We start from the raw sequence: 12,868 nt of genomic DNA on the forward strand, positions 1-12,868 counted from the left end.
GACAAGGACAAGGACAAGTATAATATTGCTAATGTATTACATGCTTGGCTGTTGTACGGACAGGGACAAGTATAATATTGTTAATGTATTACATGCTTGGCTGTTGTAAGGACAAGGACAAGTATAATATTGTTAATGTATTACATGCTTGGCTGTTGAAAGGACAAGGACAGGTATAATATTGTTAATGTATTACATGCTTGGCTGTTGTAAGGACAGGGACAAGTATAATATTGTTAATGTATTACATGCTTGGCTGTTGTAAGGACAGGGACAAGGACAAGTATAATATTGTTAATGTATTACATGCTTGGCTGTTGTAAGGACAAGGACAGGTATAATATTGTTAATGTATTACATGCTTGGCTGTTGTAAGGACAGGGACAAGCATAATATTGTTAATGTATTACATGCTTGGCTGTTGTAAGGACAGGGACAAGTATAATATTGTTAATGTATTACATGCTTGGCTGTTGTAAGGACAGGGACAAGTATAATATTGTTAATGTATTACATGCTTGGCTGTTGTAAGGACAGGGACAAGTATAATATTGTTAATGTATTACATGCTTGGCTGTTGTAAGGACAGGGACAAGTATAATATTGTTAATGTATTACATGCTTGGCTGTTGTAAGGACAAGGACAGGTATAATATTGTTAATGTATTACATGCTTGGCTGTTGTAAGGACAAGGACAAGTATAATATTGTTAATGTATTACATGCTTGGCTGTTGTAAGGACAGGGACAAGTATAATATTGTTAATGTATTACATGCTTGGCTGTTGTAAGGACAAGGACAGGTATAATATTGTCAATGTATTACATGCAGTTATATAAAACAGTTCTACTGACTAAATATAAAGTTGCTAGTTCCAAGAATGAGTAAATCAATTGGCAAGCTTCTATCAAGTGGTCCATTTTGAACATTTTTGTAACATACACAATTTTCATATCAACATTTAATGAACATTTAAACATTTTTAAATTACTGATTTATACAAAGACAGGTTAAATTACTTCATTTTATAATAAATATTCATTTCACTGTTTTGTTTTAAAATTAACTTGATTGTATTCTCTTGGGTTGAAATTACCTTGCAAATTATTCTATCTGTAAAATTTGCTCCCCGATTTCTTTCTAAAAAGAGCTCTATTCAATATATACTACTTTTCATGTCTGTCAATAAAACTTACCTGGTCACAACATATATACAAATGATGTGATGTAAAATAATAAGCCTTAGATGATAACAATTTACTTTAAATTCATTTTATTCATGGAGAACAATTTTCTTAAATTTTGTGGGTATAGATGAAACACTAGTTCAAGTATTCATCAAAATACCATTTTTTCTATAGGCTTACATGCAAAATTGGTCAAAACCATCATTCAAGTATACACAAAAATAAAATTACTCCTCAATTAACTAAAATTGGTATAAACCACATAAATAAATATACCTACTTGATTTCATACATATCAGCTTTGTACTTAGTGACAGCACTTCTGAATTGTTCATTCTGATGTTCTGTTGTGTGCTGTTGAGCTTGCAATCCTTTGATTTGTTCCATTAGCTTTTCAATTTTTTCTTCTCTACCTCTCCTCTCAGCTTCATAATCATGCTGGGCACTGAAACATGTTAACACTTCTTATCAAAAACAAAAAAATCACAGATACCATACTTAACTTTTGACCTAAAAATATTTTATATGTATCAAATCAAATTCAGAGGGCCTAAACTGCTAATCGTGTATAACCAATGTCCATGTGCTATGTTTACCATGGGGCTCACTTGGTAAATCTTGATGGCCCATAAGAGGATGGGGTAAAATAATTTTTCTTGAATCTTGTATTATTCAGGTCATGTTAAGAATTAGTTGATGATGATGATAAAATGGTGTTTAAAGTCTACCAGTGGCAAATATTAAATGCATATTCTAATGCGATATATATATGAACTTTTCCTTGAACTAGACTAATATGTTGAACCTGATTTTAAAGGTGCTAGTTCACAAGATTACAACCAGTATGAAGACATGTTACCCTACCCAGACACATTATTCTGACTCATAACCAACCATTTTTTGCTCTTACTGCTTAATGCTCGATGTTTATCAGAAACGCTGCAAATACCAATTTTAAAGTCTTTGGTTTGACTCAGTCTGGGGTAGAACCCATGACCTTTTGCATTCTAGGTGATGCACTTCATTAAAAGACCTTTCGCACTCTAGGCAATACACAATACCATGAAAAATTTCCGAGGTGGTATGTGATGTTCACCCAAGAATACAACTGAAATAACATAACAAAATTCTTTGCCATAAACAACTATTAAATCTAGCCAACAAAAGGCAGTAAACACCTTATGAAACCCATTCGAAAAACAATATTATGGTTCTTCAAATGAGCCTCATCCTGCTAATCATAATCCAACAAGCATTCTGAAAGAGTATTGCATGGCAATACATAGTCACCTACCGGTTAAAAATTCATTTTACTGGAACAAAATGCTAACTTGATCTATAACTTGTCATGGTGTAAACTATATAACAAATATCAAGTCAATATCTTCAAGCATGTAGAAAAAATAGTGTGGAAAACTGATTATTTAAGTGACTTTTTTAAGTCCAAGGACCATAAATCTGCACAAAATCATCAGACGGGAACAAAATTCAAACTTGATCTGTAACTTGTCATGAGAAAACTATATACCAATTATCAAATCAATATCTTCAAGCATGATGAAAAAATGTGCGGAAAACTGATTATTTGAGTGAATTTTCTAAGTCCAAGAACCATAACTCTGCACAAAATCATCAGACTGGAACAAAATTCGAACTCGATCTGTAACTTGTCATGATAAAACTATATACCAATTATCAAATCAATATCTTCAAGCATGACGAAAAAAAGTGTGGAAAACTGATTATTTGAGTGAATTTCTAAGTCCAAGGACCATAACTCTGCACAAAATCATCAGACTGGAACAAAATTCAATATTGATCTGTAACTTGTCATGATAAAACAATACACCAAATATTAAATCAAAATCTTCAAGCACGAAGAAAAAAAGTGTGGAAAACTGATTTTCTGGACTGACGGACAGACAGACAGACAGACAGACAGACAGACTAGAACAGAACAGAACAGAACAGAACAGAACAGAACAGACAGACAGACAGACAGACGGACGGACGGAGTGCAAACCTAAAGTCCCCTTCGACTTCGTATGGAGGGTATACTATCATTCTAAAGAATTTGTCAGTTAAGAAATAAAAGTAATTATAGAACATCACACTGGACTTTAGGGCTAGATTAACTGATGTTCTCAACTTTTTACAATTTATATCTCAGTAAAAGTCACTGGTTTATTACCTTTTCTGTAATTCTTTGATCCTAGCCTCCAAAGCACATTTTTCCCTCAAATTCTTCTTCAATGTATTTTCTACTCTTTTAAAATCATCCTGAATTCAACATATATACTCAATTATATGCATTGCAAATGATATTCATTTAACATAAGTTGTGTTTACTCAGTTAAAAAAAATCTATCTTTTTCTGTGGTCAATTCAAAGGTCTGAAGTGCTAGAAAGGCAATAACAACCTAATCTATTATAACTAAAGTGAATGAAATGAGAAGTGGGATAATATCTGTCATCTAAAACTTGTCTCTGTTTCTTCTAATTTAATTAACAGCTACACCAAGAGTGCATGATACACCATTTTGTGCATATTTAAATTGTTCTGAGAATAAATGGAATATTACAAAAGCATCTAATCAGAAGTTAGTAAATGGCTCTGTAGAAAAATTGCATGTGGATATCTTTAGGCATATATATTCTGCATCAAATAGGACATTTAATAGTTCAATAACTCTAGAATACAAACATTTCCAAATTGACTCTATCAACAATTCCAACTGCTAAATAAGTTTCAAGTTAGCAATCCAAGCATACTCTAGTTATAATACGAAATTTTATTTACATATGACAATTTAAGTCCTGTAACTCTTGAATGACACACCAGAAAATGTTCCAAATCAAAAGGGAGCTTTTTTTGGTCAATGACAACAAGAGTGTAGAGTTTGAAGGATATAAAAACAAGACATTGGAGTAAGTGTGTGATATGTGAAAAATTGACTTTAATCTAATGATGCCCCATGGGAAATCTAATAGAAAAATTCGTAAGGGTTCCGCGGAACCCAGTGTCTTGCCTACTTTTGCTGTTAATCGCAGGCTCAACAAAAATGAGGAAAAAAATTAATAAAAATATTCCTCTCTATACTATCTTTAGATTGTAAGTAGCTTCTGTCCAAGTATGGTAAAAATCCAGGATAGTTTATGAATCTAATAAATGTTTTAAAAACTTAAACTGCAGATTGTATGTAATGTTAACTGGAAGAATCAAAGCACGAAAGCGCTGTAAAGGCAGTTAATTACAGGTTGTGTGTATTTTAAGTCCAGTTATATCATTATCTTGCATAGTACAGTGTACTTATCAGAGGTGGCTTTCAGTATTTAAGATTTAGAGTTCTCTAATGATATTGAACAAGTTTTATGAATGTCATATTCTGAGCACTATATGAAGGCGATTGTTCTCACTTGTTTATGAACTAGTGCATTATGTCCAGTTTGTACCTTTTTTAATCTATGTTTATAGTCAAATTAGTTATCAAAGGTACCAGGATTATAATTTAATACGCCAGACGTGTGTTTCGTCTACATAAGACTCATCAGTGACGTTCAGATCAAAATAGTAACAAAGCCAAACAAGTACAAAGTTGAAGAGCATTGAGGACCCAAAATTCCAAAAAGTTGTGCCAAATATGGCTAAGGTAATCTATTCCTTGGATAAGAAAATCCTTAGTTTTTTCATTGGCAATCATAACACATCTCCTTATTTATATAATGATCTATATTCAACGACCTCAGGTACAAAAAAAATGTATGTAACTAAACTATGATGGGAAACCTTTGACTTCTTTCTTTATATAAACTTTTGATTTGGTACCATAGAACTATGTAGAGTAAATGTACATTGCAACATGTCAACTCTTTCAACTCCAAGCAAAATTATATTTCCAAGCATAAAGTAATTTATGAATGAAAAAAGGAGTTCTTAATTAAGAAATAAACTGATTCGCTGAGCGCAGCTGGATACACCCGCAGAGGTACTACCCTGAACAGCTGGGGCAAAAATGGACACAATATTCAAGCTTGATACAGGTCTGAATTTGGATTGTCATTAAATATTTGACATATTATAGTTTCTGAATAAATGTAGTCAATGAACTTGAAATCGGTTATATGAATTGAATTTATATTCAATTAAAGTCTTCTTGCTGTTGTGCAATACACTGTGCTGTTGTGCAATACTTAATAAATCTGTTGCCAGACTATAAACAAATAAAGTTCAATTTCTTCTCAATGTCATATTTGAAATTTATGAAAATCAATAGGGAGATTACATCAATAGCTATAAATAATTCACCAAAGTTTCATGTGAACTGCTTAAAGCATTTTTGAGTTGTTGATCAAAAACTGGAAAATCCCCCCTTTTTTAATGAATAAAACCCCATAACTCAGAAATGTAAAATCTAAAATTTATAAAATTCTAAAGGGAGCTTTAGGATTGATAATTTAGTCTTAGATGCAAGATTTTTTTATCAGTTGTTAGTGGCATTGAACTAGCTGTCAGTAACTGCGAGTACTCTCAGATCTGTACTTAGTGTCTTTTTGTTGTTTGGATGTACAACTACCCGACCACGTCCACTTGTATTTGTATTTATCCATCTGATGAGTTTAGCCTCTTTCAACTGATTTTTATAGTTCTTTCTTAAATTGTACTGTTACACCACTGTCCCAGGTTAGGGGGAGGGTTGGGATCCCGCTAACATGTTTAAGCCCGCCACATTCTGTATGTACATGTATGTGCCTGTCCCAAGTCAGGAGCCTATAAAAGTGTAATTCAGTGGTTGTCGTTTGTTTATGTGTTGCATATTTGTTATATTCGTTCATTTTTTTACATAAAATAGGCCGTTAATTTTCTTGTTTGAATTGTTTTACATTGTCATTTCTGGGCCTTTTATAGCTGACTGTGCCGTATGGGCTTTGCTCATTGTTGAAGGCCATACTGTGACCTATAGCTGTTAATTTCTGTGTCATTTGGTCTCTTGTGCATGTGTGGAGAGTTGTCTCATTGGCAATCATACCACATCTTCTTTTTTATATTTACATCAACAGATATAAAAAATTCACCAAAGTCAAGGTGAGACAACAAAACTTAGTTGTAAGATCTCTGAAATTTTTTACAGGGTACGAGTTTTTCTCATTGTTGGAGATTGTACGGTGACAGTAACACCTGTAACTGCTTAAACCCATTTCTTATGCACTTTAGTTTGATAAACTCACTGAATATCATACCACATCTCCTTATTTTTATATATGCATTACAATTTACATGTGCATGTAATTGTAAATATATATATATCAGAACAAAATTCATTGCGTCACTTTTATTTATGCATCCTTTGGCACAATACAAGTTCTAAAATTACACAACATAAAACAACTAAATGTTATTTCAGATGAAAGTTTTGTTTCAGTTCCATTCATAGGATTTATTAGAATTTTGTATGTTTTGCCAAGTCCAATAATTCGCTCTATGTGACATAGAGACATAGTTGACTAAACCACCAGGTGTCGAACATTCAAGAATTTTCAGTGTTTCTGTTTTTATTTGATGAAAAGGTTGCCTGAGCTCTAGGAGCTTTAGGTTATATCACGGGATATTCTGTGCTGTCAATAATAATCAAAGTCGTAGGAAACTTTAATTTGAAGTTGGATGGTGAAAAATACCTGACTAAACCACTAGATGGCCAAGTGTTAGCCTCACACCACTGTTTAGACATAAAAACAATCCATGTATACACAATATTCTTAACACTAGATTCAATCTAGAATCTAGACAGTTCAAAGTTGGTTGTATGATGCCTCAATTTCATCAAAGTCATAAAGAAACTGATTTTCAACTGACACCCTATCAATTTGAAAATATATGTATCTCAAACAATGTGCTGCTGGACCAAGTGTGGTCAAAACAAATAAAAATTTAGTATACAACTCTAAACCGGTATAAAAATGCATGGCTGTGTCACATGTCTTCATTTCAAAATTCTCTGCTGAAAACATAGGCATTGATGGTGTTTGCATAATTCCATCTGTGAAGCTCAACATTAGCTCGGCAGTTGGTGGTGGACAGTCATAAATCCTTTCTGCAGTATGAATGGCTTCTTCAGGAAAACCAACTTTACAATCAAAACTTTCCTCTAGATTTCTACTACAATATTCATCAAGTTTAGTTCTTTTGTTTTCACAGGAAACTGCCCTGATTTTTCTTTTTGCGGACGATTCAGTCTCTTGCTTGGTCCAGGAAAATAGGCTGGGTATGGCAGTAGACTTAAGTCTCTGTATGGTGGGTTTGCGCCCTGAAAAAGGTTATAAAACATTAGTTTTTTTATAATTAAATGAACTTCCATTAGCAATGTATACTTTGTACTACCTGGCGAAATATTAACTAGATTTATTCATTACAATCTGGATAAAACTATGTTTGCCTGATTCAATGTATGTTATGTAAATCCAAAGGACAAACAATGAGCGACTTATGCAACAAACGTACATTGTTTGTACCTAAATAACTATAATATAGATGAGAGCATGTCATTGTTTTGTTCCTGTTAACATTGTCATTGATATTTTTCAAGAAAGTCTATGAGGCATAGCTTATGCATTCCTGTCATTACTACATTAGCATAATTACTGCTAAAATAATTCTCAGTATGATATACCTCTTGTAAGAAATCATTATAATTGTAGCAATCACCAAAAAATCTCAAACAGATCACATTGAATCGTAATCCAAAAAATTATGACGTCTTGAATTACCCACCCCCTTTTATTCTAAAACGATAATTGCGGTTGTAAACAGACTTTGGTTTATTCGCATGGCGATTACATATATAACTATATATTTCACAAAGAAAATAGAGTTTTACCATGAATAGTTTCCTGCACGTAGTCTTTTCAGTAAAACGTGCCTTGCAAACAACAGCTGATTGAGATGGACTCCACGATATCATCGTGTTCTCGTCCAATCTGCGTATGGGCCATGGCGTTGATCCAACTTTTCCTTCTTTTTACGTCATTTGGAAATGCATGTCCTCCTCTTAAATGACATCCAGGTACACAACAACAAGTACTTGGCATCGTTAATTAAAAATATAACTGAAATAGTTGCACAGTGCAGAAAGCGGAAGTAGAGGAACAGGATCCGCTACCACGGCGCCACCTATTCAGGAACGATAATTTGCTACTTAATATAACTGCGAAATTACAATAACGTTAGACGGGTTCACGTGCATAAACAGAAATGCGCTTTAAATTGTATAATATAATTCATGTTCAGTCGACCTTTAATTATTATATCAACGACTGAAATGATTTGTAAACATCTAGATTGCAGATAACACTCGAAATTAACCCGAGCTCTTTCCACACGGAATTCAAATAATTCTAGTTTGTCAATCGGTTGACTGCTTATAATGCAAAATACTAATATATCAAAAGTTTTTAAAACTAACAAAACACAATGATCGTTTCTCTATTTCCCAATGTAAATGAAATGAAACAAAAAACATTTTATATCGCAATAAGAAGAGGAGAGAATTCAACATTTCCGGATCTACTTGGAGCCTAATGACCCCCCACGTAGATAAGTTGAATATCGCGGAAGGAAGGATTAACCCGGCAACTAGAAAGGCATTAAAGCACTGCCTTTAAAAACTAAGTCCATTTATAAGTAAAATACGGAAAAAAGGGAACAAAATTTTAACAAAATTTCCTTGTAGATACTAGCTTTTAATCATAAACAAGCTTCTGTCCAAGTTTGGTACAAATCCAGGATAGTTTAAGAAAGTTATTAAAATTTGAAAAAACTTTAACCACAGAGTGAATGTAATGCTAACTGTCAGAAAAACTAAGTCCATTTATAAGTAAAATACGGAAAAACTGGAATTTTTTTTTTACAAAATTTACTTCTGGATACTACATGTATCTTATGATCATAAACAAGCTTCTTTCCAAGTTTGGTACAAATCCAGGATAGTTTAAGAAAGTTATTAAAATTTGAAAAACTTTAACCACAGAGTGAATGTAATGTTTCCTGGCAGAAAAACTAAGTCCATTTATAAGTAAAATACGGAAAAAATGGAATTTTTTTTTTACAAAATTTACTTTTTAATATTATCTTATGATCATAAACAAGCTTCTGTCCAAGTTTGGTAGAAATCCAGGATAGTTTAAGAAAGTTATTAAAATTTGAAAAACTTTAACCACAGAGTGAATATTTGTGGACGCCGCCACCACCGACGGAATGTAGGATCGCTATGTCTCGCTTTTTCGACAAAAGTCGAAGGCTCGACAAAAAGGACATTAAACAAAAACAATGTTGTTTTGTCTATAGTGCCAATGGTTTTAACATTAAAAGACAAAGAATGTGGAATTATTGCTTAGCTTCTTATCCTTTGAGAACAAGATTAATCTATTAACTAACCAAAGAATTTCGTGCAAACTTTTTCTTTTGCCCAAGAACTTCTTTTAATTCTTCATATTTGGGTCGGAGCAGTGAAACATCTTCACTAGCTGCCTTTAACTGCTCCTGAATGCACTTCTGTTGGTTAACATATTTGTTCACATTTTCCTGCAAAAAATTATAACCCAATTACTGTAACACACAATGACTGCTTTTATAGCTTTCTAAATATTATATTAAACAATATTTTACATTTATAATAATATTTTACTATTGTTCTCTGCTGTCTATCCATGTTTCATATTATGTAATATGTGTTGTTATTTTTGCCATAGCATGTTTATGCTTTTGCAATAAAGATTCATTTATTTATTCAATAGGAAGATGTGGTATGATTGGTAATGAGATAGCTATCCATCAAAAACAAGATTGTAAACAACTACAGGTCACTGTACTACCTTCAACATTAAACAAAACCCATACAGCATTGTAAGCAATATAAGGCCTAGGATAACAAAATGTGAGAAACACTTGAATTTCAATTTGATATTTCTCTCTGCAATTTGTCAGATCATAATCAAACTTAAAAACATTGTTTACTTTCAATTATAAAGTTAGTCTTATTCCTAAATGGTCTTTATATTAATAAAACAAATATGAAGTAAAAATGACTTTCAGTGCTAATAGGACTGAAAGAAGGTATATGAAAATTGAACTTGAAAGATACAAGTAATATGAATCAATCAATTGAAATATATACACCAGAGTGACACTCTTTTCCTGGAAAGCTTCAAAATTCATCATTCAAAAATGTATATGATTGAAGGGAACTTACTACATAAAAAATGAACTCAAACATAAAATTATGTATGTCAATTAAGCATAAAATATAGGTAAAAGTGCCTTTTTTCATTGAATCATGCATAACTCCTGTGGGTGCATCCTTAAACAAAGTTACATTTCTGTAGACCACTTAGCGTCTGAGATCAGAATTCAGGTGTAAAACTTCATACTGAAGGTTAAGAATAAAGATCATAGTTGATTCTGATGAAAAAAACTTCAAATAAGTTAAAAGCTTCAAAACTTAAAACCACAGTCATTTAAGTTTAATCTTATGGCATATGTATTGTCAGTCTATCCAAAATGCATCTTCAGTCAATTATAATACTGTATGTCCTTCTGCTTTTCAGAACTGGAACGGGGTACTCGTTTAGTCCCCAGACAAATTGTTTAGGCAAACTAAAAATTTGTTGTTTCTGATTAATTTTCATCAACTATATAATATCTTCTGTAAGGGTAGGGATGGTGTTTATCAAGAAGCTCATATGGCCTCTATTCACATTAAATGAGCCTAAAATATTTTTATAGACATGCGTCTAAATACATTTTTGTAGCTACTGTTTACTGTTTGCATCAAACAGAGTAAAAAATTTATTATGAACATTATTTTAAACAATATTTTACTGTAAACTGTCATATAGGGTACCTCATTCACACCCTCTTTTGTATATTTCTTTGGTCAACTGTATTTGAAAGGTTTTATGTATGTTAAATATCAAAATAATACAGCTGAAGATATTATCCTTGCATGCATCATTCAGTATTACCTTTGCTTCCTCAACTTTCTGTTCAAATCTGGGCATTCTAGCTTTTTCTGAATCATGCTCTCTAACCAAAGGTTGCAATCCCTAAAATGTAATTAAAAGAGTTCATACATTCAATACTGTTTCAATTTTAACAAATACATATGAAGTTTCAATTACTATCAACACTTTCTTAAAACAAGAATATGTGTCCATATGACACCATACACCACTCAAACTATTACATTTCCTTGTTCTGTGAACTGTGAAATCTTGGGGTGAAAACCCTAATTTGGCATGCATATTAAACAGTTCACTTCATAATGAACATGTGTATTAAGCTCAAGTTGATATGATCACAATCTGCTTTGTAAACTTTACTTATAAACATAAACTTTAACCTACCATAAACATAAACTTTAACCTACCATAAACATAAACTTTAACCTACCATAAACATAAACTTTAACCTATTACATTTCCCAATTCAGTGAAATGTTAAATCTTGGTCAAAACCAATAGCATATACAATAAACAGTTCACCTCATAATGAACATAATGACAGACCAACGCAGACAGGAAAACATAATACCCCTCTACTATCGTAGGCTGGGCATAAAAAACAGTTTCCACTGATGTATTGTACTGTACTGAATACTTCTATTTTCTTAATTAATACTATATGCACTGACAGATAGAAGTCCTTAATTTTTTCATTTGCACCCAGACCTTATAATTTCAGGAGAAATTTTACATAAATCATATTGTTTACTTCATTACCATTCCAACAGTTTAAAATAGTTAAGGTTGATAGACTTTCAGCGTCATTTCATAATGGGCCTTTAAAAAAATATAATGGTTATTAAACTGATAGCTAATTTACCCCTTACTTAATATACTTTGGTAGCTACAGCTTGAAATGGATCAAAATTTTTACAATTATTCTAAATAAATGTGGATAGTGTCCACATGTGGACACAGATGATGCCCCCGCTTGCATATCATATAGTTATAAAGGGACATAACTGAAGAACAGTAAAAGTGACGCTGCCCAAATTTGAATTTGATCTGAGTTTTGTGGTAATAAGCATTGTGTGTAAGTCTCATAACATTTGGTTGAGGCTAACTTAAGTAGAGAACAGAAACTAAAAATTCAGCAATTTTTCTATTTGTAAACACGCATAACTCTAAACGATTGTGTATAAGTTTTATAACATTTGGTTGAGACAAACTAAAGTTAGAGAACGGCAACGAAAAATTCTGAAATTTTTATGTTTATAAAGGGACATAACTCAAGAATGGTAAAAGTGTCGCCACCAAATTTCGTACTTAATCAGTATTTTGTAGTAATAAGCATTGTGTATAAGTTTCATAACATTTGGTCGAGGCAAACTAAAGTTAGAAAACGGAAACAAAAAATTTGTACTTGATCTTAGTTTTGTGGTAATAAGCATTGTGTATAAGTTTCATAACATTTGGTTGAGGCAAACTTAAGTTCGAGAATGGAAACTAAAAATTTTGCAATTTTTCCATTTATAAAGGGGCATAACTCTAGAACGGTTAAAGTGACACCACCAAAATTCAAAATTAATCTGTGTTTTGTGGTAATAAGCATTGTGTATAAGTTTCATAACATTTGGTTGAGGCAAACTTAAGTTAAAGAACGGAAACTAAAAATTTTGCAATTTTT

At 32.2% G+C, this 12,868-nt stretch overlaps 1 protein-coding gene and 1 long non-coding RNA gene across 8 annotated transcripts in view; both read right to left on the reverse strand.

Moving 5' to 3' along the window:
- The window catches only part of LOC127713229 (structural maintenance of chromosomes protein 6-like), a 396,756-nt gene that overhangs the window by 368,835 nt on the left and 15,053 nt on the right, over positions 1-12,868 (reverse strand). For all 7 annotated transcript variants that reach the window (XR_007987495.1, XM_052219769.1, XM_052219768.1 and 4 more), the window contains exons 9-12: positions 11,203-11,283; positions 9,617-9,763; positions 3,380-3,468; positions 1,469-1,633 (exon numbers count right to left, since the gene is read on the reverse strand). Coding sequence is in view for 6 of the 7 variants with exons in the window: in XM_052219769.1 (XP_052075729.1) it covers positions 1,469-1,633; positions 3,380-3,468; positions 9,617-9,763; positions 11,203-11,283 (482 nt within the window). In the remaining variant the exon portion in view is untranslated. The remainder of the gene's footprint in view (positions 1-1,468; positions 1,634-3,379; positions 3,469-9,616; positions 9,764-11,202; positions 11,284-12,868) is intronic.
- Positions 6,504-8,993, reverse strand: LOC127714087 (uncharacterized). Its single transcript, XR_007987555.1, has 2 exons — positions 8,061-8,993; positions 6,504-7,490 (listed from the first exon to the last, which is right to left on the reverse strand). It is a non-coding gene; the product is annotated as an uncharacterized LOC127714087 (long non-coding RNA).

The sequence above is a fragment of the Mytilus californianus genome, unplaced genomic scaffold, assembly GCF_021869535.1.
Source record: "Mytilus californianus isolate M0D057914Y unplaced genomic scaffold, xbMytCali1.0.p SCAF_1, whole genome shotgun sequence".
In the NCBI taxonomy this organism is placed as follows: Eukaryota; Metazoa; Mollusca; class Bivalvia; order Mytilida; family Mytilidae; genus Mytilus; species Mytilus californianus.